The 22,711-nt window shown below is 34.2% G+C and overlaps 1 protein-coding gene across 1 annotated transcript in view; it reads right to left on the bottom strand.

The window, feature by feature from the left end:
- The window catches only part of LOC103076114 (doublecortin domain-containing protein 5-like), a 250,403-nt gene that overhangs the window by 139,984 nt on the left and 87,708 nt on the right, over positions 1–22,711 (bottom strand). The window contains exons 9-10 of the mRNA XM_007460935.1: positions 15,492–15,623; positions 14,957–15,114 (exon numbers count right to left, since the gene is read on the bottom strand). Coding sequence (XP_007460997.1) covers positions 14,957–15,114; positions 15,492–15,623 — 290 coding nt within the window. The remainder of the gene's footprint in view (positions 1–14,956; positions 15,115–15,491; positions 15,624–22,711) is intronic.

The following is a 22,711-nucleotide window of genomic DNA, read 5'->3' as shown; positions in this document are numbered from 1 at the left end:
TCTTGCAACCACAAATAATTGAATTTGACCAACAACCTGGCATGATTTGAGAGCAGATTCTTCCCCAGTGCCTTCAGATAAGAGTCACTGGCCTTATGAAGCCCTAAGCAGAGAACCCAGAAAGTCCACTTGGACTTCTGACCTAGAGAACTGCAAGATGATAAATGGATGATATCTTAAGATGTTTAGTTTGTGGTATTTTGTTTCCCAGCAATAGATAACTAACACAGGCAGTTATTACTACAGTAGCATGTGATGCTGATGTTTTAAGACAATGATTACCCGATAATTTGGACTTTAATTATATAGTGAGAGAGATGTTAGATAGATATATATTTTTTAACCTTGGATTAGTGAAATATGGCATCCCAGGAAATTACATAAGTATTTTACAAGATGTAATTATAATAATATGAGACTTATGTCTCACTAACACACACACACATTTTCCTACATGTATTTCCTATGAGTAAAACAAGTAAAAGAATCTCAAATTTAGGAATTTAGTTTTCAGTCTTCCTAGTCAGAGAAGTCTCTGCTTGTCTGACCCACTTCTTATGAATGATATAAGGCAAGGTCTTCCCATCTCCCACAACTTTACTGAATGACCCTATTTTATTACTCTTACGGAGAAATGGGCTTCCAATGTAAGTCTCTAAATAGCTTAGCTCGGAATTCTCTATTAGAAATATGCTAAACACCTCCATCTGCTGTTAGAACCAAGAACTCATTTTGTAGCGACTTCGTAGCTTGCTTTTTTTTCCCCATAGCTTGCTTTTTAAAAATGTTAATATGAACCACCATAAATTTAGAGAAACGCTTGGTGGCTAGTTCTAATGGTACATTTCTTTCAGAGGCTTCAGATAACTACTCTTATTTAAGAAGCAAACAAACAAAAAAATCTTTCTTCTTACAAGTATTGAGCTAGCCTAGATCAGGAGCACAGTCAAGTAATTTTCTTTCTGAAGAGCTCTCTAGCTACATGTAGTCTCTGTTCTTCCTAGCCCTGGATATTTCCACTTGGGAAAGGTTTGTTTTCTTTTTTAAACATTTCATTTTGAAGTAATTATAGATTCACAGGAAGTTGCAAAGAAATGTACAGAGAAGACTGTAAACTCTTCCTCTAGTTTCTTCAATAATAATATCTTTTACAACTATGTTACAGCATCAAACCAAGCAATTGACATTGCTACAATCCACAGCTACTATTCAGATGTCACCAGTTATGCATATGTGTGTGCACATGTATGTATGTGTGTAGCTATAGGTAATTTTATCACATTTGTAGCCTTGTGTAACCAACATCACAATCAAGATGGTCAACTGTACAATCACTACAAGACTCCCTTTATATCCACACCTATGCCCTCCCTCATCCTTAACTGCTGGCAACTGCAAATGTGTTCCGTATCTCTATAATTATGTTATTTCATGAATGTTACATAAATGGAATCACAAATTGTGTATCTTTTTGAGATTGGCTCTTTACACTGTACATAATTTTCTTGAGGTTCATCCAAATTGCTGTTTGCATCAATAATTCATTTCCTTTTATTGTTGAATAGCATTCCATGTTTAACCATTCACAAGAAAAGATCTTTTTTATGTTTCAGTATGAAGCACTCACTACCTGATGGTCTCAGTCATATTCAGGGAATAAGTACATCTTGGAAGCCACATATGATGTGCTTCAAATAAACACTTTTCCCGACTTATCTCTGAGCACTGGAAAATTTTTCAACTGTCAAGTTTTCACAGTGGCAAGGGCATGAGTTCAATTATGCAGAGCCAGATTCATTTAAAAGGAAAAAACTAAAAACTTTCCAAATTGAGATTCCTATTAACCTTAAAGAATTCACTGGCCTCACTAAGAAAGAAAAATGTTGATATCTGTGAAAATAAGGGTGCAAGAAGAGAAAAATAATTTCTAGTTACTCCAGGAGAACTTATACCCGCTGGAAAATTATGAACTTCCTCATGATGAAAGTTTTCTGATAGATATTTGAGCTCACTTAAATAGGAATTAGAACCATCCTACGTTTCTAATAAAATGGGCCACATATAAAAAGACCCACTGTCAAGTCAACAGAGCTGGATGGAAATTTTCTCAAGAAAAAGCTTTGCATGCTCACGTATCGTTGTTAGGGGAGCCACCATTTCATAAATAAAAAGGAATCGTACTGTTTCCCCTCATGAAGTCCCTTGCCTTTACTTTCAAAGGAAACAAACACCAACTATCCTTCTAGGAAGAACTCCTTTCCATAATTTTTCCAAACACTCGGCCCTATGCTCTTTCTTCAACTCATGACATCTGTGAGGTGGCACTTCTCATGTACTGCTATGGGAAAATTCTATTTGAGATTCTTTATTCATTTTATTTATTTTATTATTATTTTTAACATCTTTATTGGAGTATAATTGTTTTATATTGTTGTGTTAGTGTCTGCTGTATAACAAGGTGAATCAGCTATACGTATACTCATCCCCTCCCTCTTGCATTTCCCTCCCACCCTCCCTATCCCACTCCTCTAGGTGGTCACAAAGCACTGAGCTGATCTCCCTGTGCTATGTGGCTGCTTCCCACTAGCTATCTACCTTACATTTGGTAGTGTATATATGTCCATGCTACTCTCTCACTTCATCCCAGCTTACCCTTCCCTCTCCCCGTGTCCTCAGGTCCATTCTCTATGTCTGCGTCTTTATTCCTATCCTGCCCCTAGGTTCTTCAGAACCATTTTCTTTTTTTTTTTTAGATTCCATATACATGTGTTAGCATACGGCATTTGTTTTTCTCTTTCTGACTTACTTCACTCTGTATGACAGATTCTAGGTCCATCCACCTCACCACAAATAACTCAATTTTGTTTCTTTTTATGGCTGAGTAATATTCCATTGTATATATGTGCCACATCTTCTTTATCCATTCATCTGTCCATGGACACTTACGTTGCTTCCATGTCCTGGCTATTGTAAATAGTGCTGCAATGAACAATGTGGTACATGACTCTTTTTGAATTATGGTTTTCTTAGGGTATATGCCCAGTAGTGGGATTGCTGGGTAGTATGGCACTTCTATTTTTAGTTTTTTAAGGAACCTCCATACTGTTCTCCATAGTGGCTGTATCAATTTACATTCCCACCAACAGTACAAGAGGGTTCCCTTTTCACCACACCCTCCACAGCATTTTTTGTTTATAGATTTTTTGATGATGGCCATTCTGACCGGTGTGAGGTGCTATTTGAGATTCTTATTATGAACAACTACATTACGTTCCAAGTTTCTATCTGTTGTTTACTGCCGTTTTGTTTATAAGGGCAAAAAACATAGAAACATCTTAAAGTCCTATAATGTGGCACTGGTTACACAAATTTAGATTTAGAATGATAATATAGGCATATATTTAATTGTGGAAAGATGTTTACAGAACCTATTAAAGTCTGTTATTGTATTGTCATTGTCAAACACAAAAAATTAGCATATCCTCATTTTTGTAAATGTAACTATGACAGTAACAACAAAATATGAACAAAAGAGACATTAAAAAATGTATTTTTCAGTTTCCTAATTATGTGTTTTTCAGTTTCCTTTTATTTTCTATTTGTTTTTTTCCAAAAGTTTAATGATAAACATGAGTAATAAAATACAGTAACAGTCATAAAGTTTTCATCTTTTCACCTTGTCTCTCCAACCACAGTTCAATTTTCTTGAGAGCAGGCTATCATACTTACGTATTTCCTCCTACTTGGTGATATAGGAAATTTGATATACCCAATTCCTTTTGTCCACAAAGGCTAAAAACACATTTTTATAGCATGACTATAGTTTATCACCACTAATTTATTCCATTGTGAATATACATATTTAAAATATGCATATCCCTTCAGGTCTGAGGGATATTTTTTAAAAGACTTATTCAAATACTATATAGTATAATTCTCTACATCCAATGAGAATTCAAAAACTACCATTTGAACAACATTAAAAATATAGCAGTGCACAGCTTCTCCCCAGTAAGATTTCAGAATTTTTAAAGGCAGGAATTGCTTTGCATCCTTGTGATATTTTACACTTAATACTAATATGATACTAATAATAGCACATTATTATCAACATAAAAGCTACCATTTACTGAGTATTTACTGTGAGCCAGGAATTGGGTTAAACTTTTTTTTTTGGCCGCTCTACACGGCTAGTGGGATTTTAGTTTCCAGACCAGGGATGAACCTAGGCCATGGCAGTGAAAGCGCCAAGTCCTAACCACTGGATCGCCAGGGAATTCCCTGGGCTACACTTTAACATTTATGATATCATTTAAATTTCGCAATAATTATTACCCCCTTTCATATATGAGGAAACTGAGTATCAGTGATACTAAATAGCTTACCCCAAACCACACAGTGAGTACTTTGAAGAGCTAGGACTGGAAGCCAGGCAATCTGAGTCCAGATTCTGAGATGTCAATTAGGAAGCTATCTCATCTCTCTTAATAAGCACTCAAAAGCATTTATCAAATGAATCAATGAATATAAAGCTGATAAAGTAACTTATTATTTATCTATATAATTGACTCTCAAGTATTCTCAAGTAATATAACAGGAGAGAATACAATGAACAAAGTTTAGCAATGGAAGTTACAGATTTAAATCTTGATAGTAAAATCACAAAATCAAAAATCTGTGTTCTGAGCATATGAATATTACAGTATTATTTTGTCTGCTCAGTTGATCCTCTCACCTCTAATTCACAGAATGGCCCAATTAGAAACATTGTCAAAAAAGAATGGAGCATTACAAACAGATGATAACAAATCAATCAAAAGACCTGTCAGTTAGTTGCATTCAGATGGTTAAAATTATGGGCAATTGAAATGATTATATGTACTACAATGTAATTATTCTTAAATAACAATTTAATATAAAATTACTTATTTTTCATAAATATTTGCAGAGATTATTCATTATCAAAGGATGATACTTGGTATTTATGTTTTAAAAAACAAAAAAAGTTGTAAGATAGCATATGTCATAGTTTAGCTAACTCTGTAGTCCAATTTTGAAACATGAAAACTAAGGATGGCTTGTGTTTGCAGAAAGAAAATAAAATGCTGTTAGAAAGCAGAAATTCAGGCCCCTTATTTGATCAGCTAAGTTGTAAACTTTATAAAACAGAAAATAAAAATAGTAACAACAAACCTCGATCAATAAAATTTCCACAACAATAGTCAGATTTTCACTAGTGACTTGGCAGGGAAATGCTTCATGATACATCATGAAAATCGGACTGTTTGTATATATTTTTATATTCTTAGTGTCCAACAAATTTGGGGGCAGAAAAAAAGGTGCTTAAATGAATGTTCAAAGGTTGAATAAATATATTCTGGACAAGAATCAAAGATGTTTGTTACAGTGCAACTGATAAACTTGAAATATTGGAAACTGCCTAATTGTTCAATAACAGTGGAATGATTGAATAAATTATGGTAATATTTTAGCCATAAAAACCAAACGGAAAATTTATAACTGAAAAAAGTACAACAACAGACATTAAGAACTCAATGTACGGATTTAGCAACAGATTAGAAAAAATTGACGAGAGAATTAATAAACTGAGAGACAGGTCAAAAGAAAATATCTACACTAAAGCACAAGGAGACAAAAAGTAAAAACTACAAAATGAAGCATAAGAGACATAGGATTTACAGTTTTTTTAAAAGTTCAAATATACATGTCATTAGCATTCCTTCAGAGAAGAGAGAGAAAAAATGCAGCTGAAACAATATTTGAAGAAATAACACAGTAAGCCACTGATTCAAGCCCTAAAATTCCCAAGTATTATAAACACAAAATAATAACACCAAAAAACTACTAAGGAAAATCATAGCAAAAACCAAATATATAAAGAGAAAACCTTAAAGTCAGCCAGAGGAAAACAACGTGTTGCCTTCAATGGAGCAATGAGATTGATATATGACTTCTCAACTGGAAAAAAACATAGAAGCCAAAGACAATAGAACAATATCTTCAATGTGTTGTGGAAAAAAAAGTTGACAACCTAGAATTTCACACCCAGTAAAAATATGAATATGAAAATATGGAAGTGACAGATAGATATTTTAAGACAAATAAAAATGGAAAGAATTTATGACCAGCAGACACACCTCAGGAGATATTAAAGGATGTTCTTTAAAGAGAAGGAAAATGATTCCTGATGGAATTCCAGAGATACAGAAAGAAATAAAGATGAAAAGGAAGGGTAAAATGTGGCTAAGTCTAAATAAATATTGATTAAGAAAATAATAATTATGATTTTTTTATAGAGTTTGAAACACATATAGAATTAAAACATACACCAGTATCCAGTCAGAAAGTATATAAATGGAGTTTAGAAAGAGTTCTAAGGTCTTTATATTGTCTGAGAAGTGGTAAAAACACTAATTTATTTTAGATGTTGATAAGCCAAGTAAACATGTATAATCTCTAGAACAACCAGTAAAAGAATAGTAAAGAAAGTATAACTACCAAGATAATTGGGAGGAAGGGAATGAAATAAGGAAAGTACTCAATAAATCCAAGAAAAGGCAAAAATAAAAGAGAAAGCAGAATACAGAATACAGAATAGATGGAACACATAGAAATCAAATAGTAATATGTTAGATTTAAATCCCAAAATATCAGTAGTTATGTTATAGGTAAATGGACTAAATGCTTCAATTAAAAGACATAGATTATTATATTGCAATAAAAAACCTATATGCTTTCAATATAAAGATAAAATTTGAAAATTAAAGGATACAATAGTATATCAAGCAAACACTGACCAAAAAACTGTGGTCATTATATTTAATTTGAGACAAAACCAAAATAAACTGTAAGTTAAGAAAAAGGAGGAATTACTAGAGATAAAGAGGAACATTCCATAATAACATAAGGTTTAATTCATCAAAAAGATGTAACAGGGCTTCCCTGGTGGCGCAGTGATTGAGAGTCCGCCTGCCGATGCAGGGGACACGGGTTCATGCCCCGGTCCGGGGCCCGTGAGCCATGGCCGCTGAGCCTGTGTGTCCGGAGCCTGTGCTCCGCAGTGGGAGAGGCCACAACAGTGAGAGCCCCGCGTAACGCAAAAAAAAAAAAAAGAAAGATGTAACAATCCTAAAATTGCATGCACCTAATAAATAGCCTCAAATTATAGAAAATAAAAATTCATAAAACTAATAGAAAGAGAAATAGACAAATCCATAATTATAGTAGGAGACTTTAACCATATTTTTCTAAAATATCAGTAAGTACATCCAAGAATTGAAAACGCATTTATCAAACTTGACCTAATAGATAGAACACTGTGCCCCCAAATTGAAGAACACATATTCTTTGTAAATACATATGGATCACTTATAAAAGCTGTCCAAATATTGGGTAGTCCATAAAGCAAATCTCAACAAATGTCAGAGCTGAAATCATACCAAAAATGTTCTTCAACCACAGTGAAATTAATCTAGATGTCAATAATACACATACCAACCAGAAATGTTTCATATATTTGGACATTAAGAAATATACTTCCAAAATTCATGGATCAAAAATTATAACAAAATGGAAAAGATAACAAAAATATAACATTAAAATTGGTGGAATGAAGCTAAAGCCATGCTTAGAGGTAAATTTATATCCTTAAAAGTATATATCAGAAAAGAAGAAAGGCTGAAAACCATCAGTGAAAATAGGCCTTGCAGAGGGTAGGATTTTAGGTAAGAAAAATGAGATAAGGGCATTTTGGCCAAGCAAACCAGCATGAGCCAAGTACAGTCACCCTGGGCCTGGATAAGTACAAGGGAGGTTCTGAGACAAGAAAACAGTGCGGTGCATCTGACAGTTGATGCTCTGTAGGAAACTTAACTTAGTAGAGAACTGGTAAAGGCTGAAGAATTGTGAGTCTGTGAGTGAGATGTTCAGTCATACTTCAAAAGCATATCACCAGGGAGGAGTGTTCAGGCTGAACACTATAATATATATATAATATATAATATAATATATATATATACTATAATATACTCATCACCCTTCCTTTATTGTAGTGATTTAATATTTCTCTTCTCTTGTCTATAGCTTTATAGACAATATTGAATAAAACAGGAAGATACGTCGAACATTTTTTTAAATGGAAATTAAGCAGCATAATTGAAGGTTTGGGTACCTCATGGCAGTGAGAACAAAAATTCATCATAAAATGCTTATTTGAAAGCCTTTGATAATTTCTGAATTAATACACATGTATGGATATAAATCTAATCCTTTGGAATGCTTGATTTTGACTTTGTTTCAAAAAAAGCAGGTGCAATTAGATTATTTGTTCACTTTAATTCACAGAGAACATGTGGGAATTAATTTTTAAATATACCAAAATGCAAACAGGTAACAATATCAGCCAAAATCAGGCTATTAACTTTTCTAATTAAAAAAAAGTATTATAAGCATACCTCTGCATCTCTGGAACACACAATAATTTCATGTTCTTAAATGCAACACCATACTCTTGTATATAGTATAAAAGAGCTAAAGGCTAATGCTTAAAGCTGAGCATTTCAACAGTGAGGAACAGTAATATAACCTAATATGAGATTTTATTCCTGGGAAGCTCAATTGGATTTAGTGACTATCAAAGGCAATTACTATATTTACATTTGCCTTTATTGGTAAGAGTTCTAGAAATAAGAATTTGAGGGTGGCAATTTAAACAGTCCCCTTTCCTTTTATTAAAAAGACAGAATTTGCTATTATCAAAACCGATTCGTGCATTCACTGTCTCCACAAAAATTGTGTTGATATGTGATAAACAACATTAGAAGAATGTTCTAATCAAATAAGATGGTTACAGATTACCATCAACTATATGCAAAACTACACAAATGATTTAATAGAGTAATAAATCGTATGCTATTGACTACTCAAGAAAATCAGAATATGACTTTCAATTTTTAATATTTTTTTACAAATTATAATTATATAGACATGATCATTATTTGTCTGCTTAAAGAATTTCTCATTACTATTAATTTACCTTTCTCTGAAAAGCAGAAGACTAGTTCTGTTAGCTAGTGCATCTCAAACCTGTCACTAAGAGGGAAAAACCCTGAATGTGGTAAAAAGCATGACACTTCTTTCAAGCATTATTTCTTCTATTCTATCAAGGGGAAAAAAAGCCTTAAAAAAATTGACCAATGCAGTATAGTTTGGATTTATATTCTATTGGGAGGGTAAATATAATAAAGTGAGTACCAAATGCTCAGGGTTTATTCCATGCTGATTGCAGCCAGACTTAATTATAGTAGAAGGATGGATTTTATAGCAGTTGTAAAAATGTAAATAGGCTTTAAAACTGATTCAGGAATTACATTTTATAGATGAAACTTTGATTTTAATTTAAACAATTCTCTTAGGGTATAATAAACATTATTCAGAATGTTCTGCTTTCGTTATGATTGAGATAGTAGTGATACTTTAGGAAACCCTGGGACAGAAACACCTGTTTCTTATCAAATTACTTTTCCTAATGATTATAATAATTTTATGCACTAGATTAACTTTAAAATGTAAATATTACAATATTTTAAAGTTTAAATTATTAGAAACATCTTATAAGTAGCAGTGGAATATGTGCACCAAATATGGCATATTCTTACCTATTTTAGTCTAAGTATTTCTATAAAGCATCTACATTAAAAATGCTTTTCATAACATATGTTGATTTTTGTCCTATTGCAAACATAATATTCAATTATAAGAAATTTTTAAATAATAAATAAAAATTTTAAACTCAATGACAACTGTTAATGTTTTGATATGTTTCCTTCAGGTGACCTGCCCATCTGGTTAGTTTTCTATCTTTCTTTACCTTTTTCTATATAAAGCTACAAAAACACTAAACATGTTTTATTACTTGCTTTTTTATTAGTATCAAAACTCATGAGACATTAAAGTACATTTTTAATGAAAAAAATCAAAGAACTTTTAAATATATGTTCTCTTTTGAAAGAGTGAAGTACATGCCAAGTTGAGTCATGAAGAGAAATGTCAATACGATCCGTGGCAGCTGCTTACTTCCCTGGGAAGGAAGGGGCTGGTTAGGAGTACAGTAGCTAGCAAACCCCTCAGCGCTCGACAAAGTCACTAGTGGGAAAAGAACAAAGGCCTTTCCAATGCAACTAACACAGATGTGCCCAAAGGCAAACTGTCAGAAACAGTTAAGATGACAGCTACTCACAGTTCATTATTTCCTTCTCACAGGTCACTGGGTGACAAGCTGGGTCATTGTGCTTTGTCGGCTGTCCCAGTCCTTCCCCACCCCCTATTCAATTTAAATAAGGGTAAAGCACTCCATCGGATAAACTAATGTAAACAAACACGTTCCAAACACTTAAAGATGCCAGAATATGGCATTTATTTTATTTCAGACCAAACTTAGATTTAAATGTACACACAACTCACTTTATCCAAGTAAGAAGAGAACCACATTTCCTCATCTCACTGATAGAGGAAGCAAAAACATTTTACGCAAACAAAAAATATAACCTATCATGTACTAAGAATCCTACATGAAAGACCTAACACAGTAAAAGATTTTCCTTTCTCTTCAATGGAAAAAAGAATTTCTCCACATTAAAAAAAAAAGAAAAAAAAGATAAACAATTAGATGCTTTCTACAAGAGTTTTAAATATATTAACTGAAATGATTCTGTAGATGACCTCGTTTGTGATGATTGCTGTAGGTTTTTTTTAAGGATATAATTCAAAGTAATACACCAATCAAAATGGCAATAGTTTAGTCAAATCTTTTATGATGTAATACACATAAAATTTTAGTAATGACTTAATATGGCTACTCAATATGATGACATTCTGTTATGAAATTAATACAATAAAAACTACTAGGAACAAGGACTAAAACAGTGGTTAAAAGCATTGTCTATAGATGCAAGTGGATATGGGTTCAAATCCCATCTCCCCTACTAACTAGCTGTATGACTGGACACATCTTGAAACCACTCTGAGCCTCAGTGGCTACACCTTTATGGATTATAAGACCATCTCCACCACCAGGTTATCATGACAATAAGTAAATCAATCTATCACATCATTACAAGAATAAGTAAGTACTTAGAATAGCAGTTGGCATATGGTAAGTATTCAACAAATGACAGCTATTACCTGTCACCAAATTTAGTATATACAAAGCTGAACTGAACCACCATTCAAGGTGTGAAATACCTTGGTTAATCATGACAACTTATATTCATATTATTAGAAAGAGGATTTTACAAACCTCAAATCCAATCAAGTGCAAGCCTCTAAATCTGTAAATCTAGACTACTGAATTCACTAAGAAATCAGGGGTTCACAGTCTCCCTTAATATTTTCAACCTCTTATTTAGTCATCACTGAAAGCTGCATATATTGATTTATATTTTATCATTCCCTTTCTAAACTGTTCCCTTATTTAAAGGTTCCTTTCTAAGATATCCAGTCAAATAATAGGCCCAATTTGAAAGGCTAAAGATCTGGAATAATCATTAAGAAAAGAACATGAATGGTCAAGGCAGAACAATATAGAGGTGAAGAATAACACTTAAGGTGCAGATAGGCCTGCCTTAAATTACTAGCTGGAAGGCCTTAGCCAAGTAACTTAATCTCTCTGTGCCTAAATTTCCATATCAGTAATACAGAGATTAATACCTCTGCTTTACATACTGTAACGGGAGCAGGACACTATGTGGCCTTCCTGTGACAGACCCCTCCTCCCACATCCTCTTGCTTCAGTTCTTCTCTGAAGTACCTAGATAATAGTATCTGATGCACATTTCCTGAGTTGTCTTTTGTTTTGCAGATGCTAAAACCCCCACCAAATGGAAGAAATTAACTTCCTGATGACCATGAGCATGTAGCTCCCAGACCTACTGAAGCCTGAGGATTGATAATATGACACGGCCCTGTTACCTCACCATCAACCAATCAGAGAATTGTGCACAAGCTGATCACATATCCTGCAACTCCCGTCCCTCACCTGGCCTTTAAAAATGTTTTCCTGAAACCTATTGGGTGTTTTGAGCACAAGCTGCCCTGGACTCCTTGCTTGGTGCCCTGCAATAAATACTGCATTTTCCTTCACCACAACCCGGTGTCAGTAGATTGGCTTTACTGCATGCAGGCAAGTGGACCCAGTTTCTCACAGGTTATTGGAAAATAATGCATATAAGGCACTTAAGCAAAGTCAGTACATGTTATTAATAATCAAATGTTATCTTTCCTTTTCACTTGTTACCTGCCAGTAGCTACCTATCTCGTGTCTTTCCACAAATTTGTCTACTTCTGATTCTCTCCTTCCTTGGCTACTTCTAAAGAAGTACATACATTTATATCTTCATATCTTTTTATTCAATTATATATTCTTTTTTTCAGACTATATGCTCATTAACGTTTTCCCTGGTATTCTAAAATTCTATTTCTTTTTCCAATTTTCACAACTCATATCATTTCACATTATTTCTTGCAGTGATTTTATTCTTTATTTCATAAAATTATCATTAATAAAAGCAAGACAATGTGAAGCCTTCTTTTAAAGCTGAGATAATATTATGCACTGATTCTCTTATATTTGGAAAGCATGCAAACCTAACAAGACAACCTAAGGTTCAAAGTAGTCAATATGTCAAATTCAGTACCATGTTCTAATTTTGTCCAACAACTCCTTCCAAAATGGGAGGAAAGTAATTGCTCTAAGTACTAACTCTTTACTCAAATTAACTTTGTTAAGGAACAGAAAGAGAAGGAGAGAAACTGAAATTATACCTATTGTGGTAAACTGTGTGGGTGGAGAGAATGCAGATAAATCCCTGTGGCTTTAAGAGAAAAAAAGAAGGCGGAAAAGTTGCTGTAGCCTGAGACACAAACCCTGAGGAAACCTCACTAAGAAAAGGGCCCTGGGAAATTTCTTATTAAATAAAATCCAAAATATATTTGCCAGTCAATTTCCATTGACTAAAAATCACAAATCAATACAACCCACATTAAAAACTCTTTTCTACCCCTACTAGTTTTCAGAACATTTTCACAACTCTACCTATTGAGTGCTTACTACATTCCTGAAATTTAAAGACATTTAATTCTAACAACTCAAACAGTATTGTGGTATGTTAACTGATATTAACAGCTTTGTTTGTTTTGGGATTTTTTTGCCTCACATTTCCTAATACTATATTCTTTTCTCCAAAGTTCCTTTATCAGATTACATTGCTTCAGGAAAGATAACAACAGAATACATTAGAAATATCTCTAAACTACCCAAAGCCCTCAACCCTCAAAAAAATAGATAAATAAATAAAAATTAAAATTAAAAAAATTCCAGTCTGGGGAAGTCATAGGGAAGTAGATGGATTATCACTGGGGTTCCGGCACAGTGACCCACGAGCGCCAGCATGCGACAAACACAAAAGCCCCACACAGATTTCAGAAATTTGAGAGCAGGAGGAAACTGTACCTCCTAGAACAGAACCCTGGAGAATGACAAGCCCCCAGCATTGTCTCAAGAAGGATAGAGTACAAATGGCTGCTGAGTGAGCCTAGAGAGGTAGGTCAACAACGACCTCATGAAACTGTATTTGAGTTCCTCAGCTACCCCAGTGTTTTACATGAAACCTTCAAAGACTGCTCCCAAGGGACTTATATTCTAGTGACGTGGCCTGGCTGCATAGCTGCGGCCTTGTGATTGTCTTGTGGAGCATCAGAGAGTTGAGAACCTTATGTATGACTGAAAAACAAGTATCGGGGGTGGAAGACCTGGAACTCTGGTTTTCATACAGGTCCAGGACACCCCCATACTATAATACAGTAAGATACTAAATTTGTTGTTTTGTTTCTGCCCTATCTTACTCAAAACAACAAAATCGAAGGATCTAAGGGATAAATAATTTAGAGAGAAAATAAATTGAAGAGTCACTTTTGTTATTAGGAAAAACATATTCCCCTCCTATCAAAATCTGAAGCAGGAATATGTAACTTAAGAATATAAGAGAGCTTACAGTTGAAATAAAAAGTTATATTGCACACTTTAAACATACACAATGTTATATGTCGATTATATCTCAATAAAGATAAAAGAAACTTTTAAAAAAAGAAATTTAGAGCCTTTTTTCTCTTTTTTCATGCAATTGACATTTTTATGTACCATTAGAATATTTAAACTTAGGAATTATCTTGAACTTTACTGAGTATGATAAGAACTGTATTACTCCTTTAAGAGTATTTCAATCAATAGTTAATTTCAAACAATTGTATATTAAAATTACAGTTTATAAAGTCACTTTGTGATTTACAACACCAAGCCCAACAAAATAATAATAAGAATAAACTTCAGTTTTCCAGTTACATAAAGAGGATCAGAGAAATAATTTTCATTTTCCAACCAAGGATGATCTTCAGTTGGTTAGCAAAATCATTGATGTTAGTTTTATTCCAGTAATGTAACTATGTCAATTTGTTAAATTATCACTACTTAAGACCATCTACTGTGCACGTATCCCCAGTTCTAAACATAATATTCTCCTCGTGGAACATAGAAAGGATTGTCTATGAGTGTGCCCTTCTTTAAGACCTTTCGGTATTCTCCAATTAGATATATGCTCAGTACTACCTTACCCTAATTATGTTATTCCAGAATATTTTAGTGAGATCCCAAGATAACAACCCTTCCTAAGTATACTTATAAACAATACTGTACATCAATCTTCAATGAAATACATATAAATGTAACCTCTCTTCATCAAATGTGACCCGAAAACTACAGTGCTTGAAAGCCAAAGGGCTTTTGAGATATTTCAATAATCTTCAAGAAATCAATCTTACGTGAAACTGAAGGAAAACATCGAATGTCATTGAGCAATAAAGCTCCATTCTGTCAGTGCCCTACCTCTGAGCAGAAGCCTTAGGATGTTTCTCTTCCAGTTTCTTCACCAGAGCCACTGTCAGCTCCCCTGTCTCCCCAAGAGAACCTTCTGGCATTAAGTGGGTCTCTGAAGGCTCTGGCAGCTGCTTCAGACCAGGGATACTGGCACTTTTTTGCAGAGCCTAATAAATGAAATATAGGAATAATGTAGCTAATTTTCATTGAGTGGAAACATCTAAACCATATATGCCAGAAATTTAACATTGCACTTTTCATGGTTCCTTCAGCCTTCTTCATCCAGCACATAAACCACTGGTATGTGGCCAGAACAAAAGAAGGCAGTCCTAAGAAAAGCTAGTGTGTCACCATCTATTTAATAAAGTAATGTTTATATAAATATAAATGTGCAAATAGATATTTATATAACATGTATTAAATATCAATAACCCTAATTTGTGAATTCGTTTTTGCCTCCTGAAAACAACCCAAACATTTTTTCTCTTTTCAAAATACATCATAGAGATCTATTTCTGTCTTGCCTCTGGCTCACTACACTGACCTCTTCTGCTAAGCTGCTGCCATGTTCTTGATGAGCTGTGGTCCAGGCACCATGGTGAAGGTGATACTCTGTCTGGGTCACGTCATGTGCATTTAGCTCCTCTAGGTAGGTCAGAACAAACTGAGGATAAGCCTGTAGGAAAGGAAAAAAAAAATCAAAGTAGTACCAGCCTTATAAGCAACAGCAAAAAATCTATACAACTGGAATGATGGGAGGATAAATTAGATTAATAGGAAAAAGGTCTGGCTAATGAGCTTTATACTTTATTGTGAATTTCAGATCAAAATCTAGCCAAATAACTTTCATATGAAGATTTCTAATTTGTTGTTTGATCTGCTCAAGTTTAACTAGGTTGCTAAATATTCAAGCCATCTTATATACTGATAACAATGTCTAACATTTATTGAGTTAATTCCACATAAAAGGTATTATTGTAAACACATTATGTACTTGTAACATGCAGTTGCTCTATTTTTGGGGAATATTCAATTCTGCCACAGAAGACAAGAAAACAAATAGGATGAATGAGATTCATTAGCTGCGTTAAGCATAGATAAGTAAGTTAGTAACCTGAGAAGTGTCAGACAGAAAGTGATTAGAGCATATGTCTATGAACAGAGATAGAAAGGGGTAGAAAGACAAAATAGTCATGACTTACCAAATAACAAGCAAAACAACAAATATTTATGATACACTACATATAAATTAAGCACATGAGACACAATAATCATGAGATCTTTAACTGGCCACCCGTTGCTGACTCTCATTTTGGATCCTCTGCTGGATAAAATCCACAGCTGCCTATAGGCTACCTGGGGAGCACAGCTTTGGCCAAGTGTACTTGCAATCAGCTCTGTCCTGGAGCAAGTGTGCATCATTGCTTCACACACATTTCATCTGTTAGACCCTCTTGCTCAAATTTCAACTCTGGTCCTTGTAACCACATCAGCAGCAGGGAAGGGTGATGCAACACAGAAAGAGGATAAGTCGATACTGCAGAGATTCAGGTAATGTGGCCATTCAACCCATTGTACTTTAAGCATGTTAATCTAACCCATCTCTCTTCCCATACATTTTATTTTGTGTTTTAAATTGATTTAATAAACTGTGATCTGAATATTTTAATTTGGTGCGTGCACCTTTCTGTTCCATGAACTCAAGGATAGCCTATCTAGGAGCATACTTGGAGTTTACCATTGCATCAAAGTAATTTCCCACATAACAACATATTTACATTTTAATCCTTACAACAGCCCTTTGAAACAGGTATGACTATTGTTCCCATTTTAAAGACGAGGAAACAAACACAGGGAGGTTAAAGCAACTTGCCCCTCCAGCTTGTTTACTAGTTAATCCTAGATATGCTGCCTCAAGTATTATATAAACTTCTTTTTTAAAGCGTGGAACTAAAGTTTTAACAAAATATATGGGGAGGTGTCCAGTGAATAATTAAAGAGTACTAAGGTCCTTATATTATTCTAGAAAAAGAGATATTAAGTAACTTTAAATTTTGTTAGAAAATGTATAACTAAAGATGAATGTTCTAAAATTAGGTTGTGGTAATGGATACAAAACCCTGTGAATATACTGAAAAATACTGAATGGCACACTTCAAATAGGTGAATTGTATGGTATGTTAATTACATTTCAATAAAGCAATTTTTTAATGTAAGAGATTCAATAAAAAAATAGAAATACACAGTATGCCTTATGAAGAAGTAGAGGAAAAAAAGAGGGAGGGGATTCAGAAAAAGTCAGGAAGAAAAGTAAAAAATACAAATTAAAAGCACAGTAAATAGAAATTTTTGTTGAATTAATCAATAAATGACTAACATAATTTTAATATGCATTCCCTTTGACTTAACAAACATACACATACATACATTGTTCATTGCAGCATGGTTTTTACTTGTCTAAGTGTGTATCATCAGGGAAACTTTAAAGAGATAAAGTAGATGTGGATGTCAATATGGAGAGATGGCCACAATATGTTATTGAATGGAAAAGATAGGTCACAAAGTTTTACATATAATATATATAATTATACACATATACATATATGTACATAATTAGATTTAATATATATGATTACATATAATATATATAATTAATCAGAAACAATTAATGATAATCTTTGAGAAATAGGTTAAAGAGGTACTTTTGCTTATTCAGTTCTGAATTATTGGAGGGTTTTTTCATAACTAACATACACTACTTTTATTATTTAAGCAGAAACCCTACTATACATAGAAATATATGCATAATTTCTGAGAATATACTCAAAAACCTGCTATTAGTGAATAACTCTGAGAAATAGGATTAAAGTTTAAGAGAAAGAGACTTTACTTCTAATTACTATATTTTTTCAAGTATTAATTTCTATATGTGCATTTATTCTTTTATTAAAAAATACTTTTGAAAAAGGCCCAATTTAAAATAGTGTCTTCACTGTATATACTAGTCAGATAATCTTGGAAAAAGATTTCTGAATCACTAAGCTAACCCAAAAACATTATAAAAGGAAGTTTTATCTAAAAAAATTAGGATTCTTATTTTACCTTGAAGGCTGTGTCACATCTATTTCATTATATTATTTTCTCTTGTGTCAGTTCTTATTGTCTTAGAAATATCCAAGACAATTCAGCAGAAGTGAATATGATGGGCAAAGGGAAATAGATTATTTTACATTGGTCCTACAGTAAAGTGTCAAAGCCAAAATTCAGCAACAAAGATCACAGTATTTTCAATATGAGAGGGAACATGAGTAGTAGGATATAATATTGAATATATTCCAACCCCTTATATTGTGATGGTATTTTCATGTTTCACATCCTCTAATAGAGGTAAAGACATTTTACATAAGTTTACTTTTGAGGCGTATTGCCCTCTTACTGGAAAGAATGTGTACTTAGAACATGGGGAAATTTAATATATATCCAATGAGATGGATAAAGAAGGGCCCAAAAGGTAGAGCCATGATGTGTCTAACATTCTGACAGACATAGCAGAAGTAGAGGCCAAAAAAGAAAAAAAAACACTCATGGGCTTTGCTTCCTAGAGTTGACAGTCTAGCAAAGGTGGCAGACATACACAAGTAACACGATGCATTTGGAGACATTTATGAGTTGTTCTAGCATTTTCCCTTTGGAATCATTCTTAAACCCTAGGTGATGGCTATTCAAACATTTTGATATCATGGTTCTTTATTATTCTCTACTCCAAGACCAAGTTATCTTGCTCTCTAACTAGGCACCTACTAGTTCAATCATCAGACCACCAGTATAAACAACTCCCTCCTCCAAAATCTGGAATTCTAATCTTGTCTTTTAGGAAGTCAACAGCCTAATCTTTTGACTTTTCCTCCCTTCTAGTGTATCTGCACATCACCCTAACTTGACTTTTAATGTATTAACCCTCATTATTTTCCAAGTCCATCAGCCCTTTGGGCTTCATTGCACTCTTCTCATTCTAACCCACTTTTTACCACCTCAAGATAAATTGTAATAAAATACATCTTTGATTACATCATTCCCACTTCAAAAAATTTAAATGGTACCCCCAGTACATATTGATTAACATCCTACAGTCCTATGCTTGTTTCAAATTCTAGCTGTGCTATTTATCAGCTTTAGGAATGTAAGTTCCACTTCCTGAGGGAGAAGTGTCCTATTGAAGACTGCATAAGAACTGGCTCAGAATTTCACACTGACCAAAATTCAGCCTCAGGATACAGTGGCAAGTCTCTAGCTGCTAAAAAGGATCCCATTCATTTATGAGATTTTTTTCAAGCTAATAGGGTTGGGGAATCATCTTTATCACTCCCAAGATATTCCCTTCATGTATATAAGAAAGGCCACAAATTTGATCTAACTTGGGGCTCCACAGGAATATTTATGTCCTCATTGGAAATAGAGCGGTAGGTCAGCAGACTGTCACCTGGAATGCTTTATTTTTTTTTTTAATTTTTATTGGAGTATAGTTGATTTATAATACTGTGTTAGTTTCTGCTGTACAGCAAAATGAATCAGTTATACATATACATATATCCACTCGTATTTAGATTCTTTTTCCTTATAGGTCATTACAGAATATTGATTAGAGTTCCCTGTGCTATACAGTAGGCCCTTATTAGTTATCTATTTTATATAGAGTAGTATGTATATGTCAATCCCAGTCTCCCAATTTATCCATCCCCTCCCTCCCCTGGTAACCATAAGTTTGTTTTCTACATCTGTGACTCTATTTCTGTTTTGTAAATAAGTTCATTTGTACCTTTTTTAGATTCCACATATAAGCAGCATCACATGATATTTGCCTTTCTCTGTCTGACTTACTTCACTTAGTATGGTAATCTCTAGGTCCATCCATGTTGCTGCAAATGGCATTATTTTCATTCTTTTATATGGCTGAGTAATATTCCATTGTATATATGTACCACATCTTCTTTACACCTGGAATGTTTTAAATGCTATCTCCTCTTGGTCAGCACATGATCAGGCATAGCTTTTTAAAGTGTTTCCTTTTTTTTTTCCTCATTATAAATGCTTTTTATGGAAAACAGAAAATATAGAAAAACTCAAAGAAAATAATTATCCATTCTCCTACCACCTGTCCTATGTATAAACTTCCAGCTTTGTTTTCCACACACACACTCTGATACAATATAAATAAATAATATTGTTTTCTTACCTGATTTTTCTCAAATCACAACATTACCATTTTCCTCTATCATAAATTATTCTCCATTATTTGTAATGCCAATATATTATCCATAATAAAGACATACCATAATATATTTATACAGTCTCATTGTTGGTTACTTAACCTGTTTTCAATTTTCACTATTATAAACAATGCTCTAATGAACATCCTGAAAGATACACTACAGTATACACCACTGATTGATTCCTTGGGTTAAGTTGCTATAAGTGGAATTTCTGAGTCAAAAGAAATAAGTATTTTTTTTTCAGATTTTGATAAATATTGCCAAACTGACCCTTAGAAATATTATACCAGTCTCCTAGATTGCCCTCACTGTTCCTTGCCTCCTGGTATTCATACCCTTGTGTAGTCCCCTCCCACATTATATGAGGATAGGCCTATGTGACCAAAGAAGATGGCAGAAGTGGTATTAGGTTACTTCTGACATTAGGTTATGAGAAAAAGTACAGCTTCCATTTCGTTCTCTTTGGAGAACTGGGGGAGTCATCTCTTTGGATGACTAAATTTAGATCTAATCAAAATTTCTAAACCTCTAAAAGAATGAAATGCCTCATTAATAGTTTTGCTCTTTGAATCTAGAAGAACTGTAACTAAAAAATCAGCAATCGTGTTTGTGAACAGAACATTAAAAATTTTAGAATCAAAAGTCTCAAAAAAAAAAGTCTCTTAAAAATAATTTGTGTTTGAAACACAAAAGTATACATTTGCTACCTCAAAATAGAAGTGTTGTGAAAAATTAGAAAATTATAAGTTGCAAGAAAAGGAGAGGTAAAAAGGACAGCAAAGTAGAACTGGATGTTTAGGTACCTGAATTTTGAGAGAGAAAAGAATACACTTAAACCTTGGTCCTGCTCTTCTATGTCTGTTGGTGGGAAGAACAATACTTATGTAAGACGTAATTATGTTCTTGGGCAATAGGAGTCAGCTCTATTTAGGTATGTCTCAGAACGAAGTCCTCATGTGCAGGTACAGGCCAAGGAGCTGCAGGGATACTTTGATACAGTCTCAAAATTCCACTTTTTTTTTTTTTTTACCATGACGTACAAGCTCCCTCTCCAACAACCTAGAACCTCACTCCGAGTGGGTAATGTAGTGGAGTCAGAAATGAGATAAGGGGAAAGCTGGGATGAATCTCAGAATGAACTTAAATGTAATTATTAAAATGCTTTGACATTTGATGATTGTGTCAAAATGTCTGCTTAGGAACAGAGCTGAAAGTGTATAGTCCTGATCGAGTTAGTGAATGGGGTTGGGATTTTAACTACTCAGGGAAATGCTGTTATGATAAAACGCTCGAAACTGTTAAAATGATGAGGGTTGCCATGGAATAACAGCTCAACTTCTAGAACACTACAGAAATAAAGGTACCATGTTTATTAGTCAGGGTCTAATAAGGAGATAGAAACCATGTAGTATTTTGAACAGGAAAGTTTAATATAAATGTTTAGTAACAGAGGATTATAGTGACAGGAAACTGGTTAGTAAGAATTAAACAAAACACTAAAGAATACATGAATAGCAGTATAGGGAGCCCACTACTCCCAGGCCTAAGACAGAATGCCCAACGAAGAGGCCTAACCCAACGGTGCAACCCAGAGCACATTGAGGGCACAGCTGTGGCTCACTGGATGTTGAAGAAGTCCCCGAGGGAGTGCACCAGTAGGAGTCACTGTTAATGTGCCTTTGGAGCACCCAGGGAAGCCATCCACAGGGAGGTGCCTAGTTGACTACACTTCACTAAAAAGCCACTCACAAGGAATATGCTCAAGGAAACCATTCACAAGAAGGTGCCCACTGGCAGTACTCTGCTGTGAAGCTGCCCAAGGCAGGAGTCAGGCAATGAACGGTGGATCTGGCACTGTGAATAAATTGATAACTACTATGCTATGTGTTACAGGTTGAATGATGTCCCCTGCAAAAAGTACCTTGAAGTCCTAACCCTTGGTACTGTAAATGTGACCTTATTTGGAAATAAGGTCTCTGTAAATGTAATCAAATTGATATTAGGTCATTAGGATGAGCTCTAATCCAAAATGATTGCTGTCCTTATTAGGACAGAGAAATTTGAACCCAGACACACAAGAGAGGACAATGCCATGTGAAGACTCAGAGACACGGAGGGAGGTGGCCATGTGAAGATGGAGGCAGAGACTGGAGTTATGCTGCCACAAATCAAGGAGTGTCTGGGTACCAGAAGATGGAAGAGGCAAGGAAGGATCTTCCCATAGAGGATCTGGATGGAACACAGCACTGGGGAACACCTTGATTTCAGACTTCTGGCCTCCAGAACTGTGAGAGAAAAAATTCCTGTTGTTTTAAGCCAGCCGGTTTATGGTGCTTTTTATAGCAGCCCTGCAAAATTCATGCACCATGTATTTTCAGTTTCATTCATCTGAGTAACTTAGCATTTCTGAAATCATCATGGTGGGATTCTGAGGCAAACACTAACAGATACCATGTGATTAGTCTAATTTTTGCCTCTCTTTAATTTTTTTTAT

This window comes from Lipotes vexillifer, unplaced genomic scaffold (genome assembly GCF_000442215.2).
Source record: "Lipotes vexillifer unplaced genomic scaffold, Lipotes_vexillifer_v1.1 scaffold627, whole genome shotgun sequence".
NCBI lineage: Eukaryota > Metazoa > Chordata > Mammalia > Artiodactyla > Lipotidae > Lipotes > Lipotes vexillifer.
Note: the sequence above shows the minus strand (reverse complement) of the source record. Positions and strands in the feature narration are given on the sequence as shown.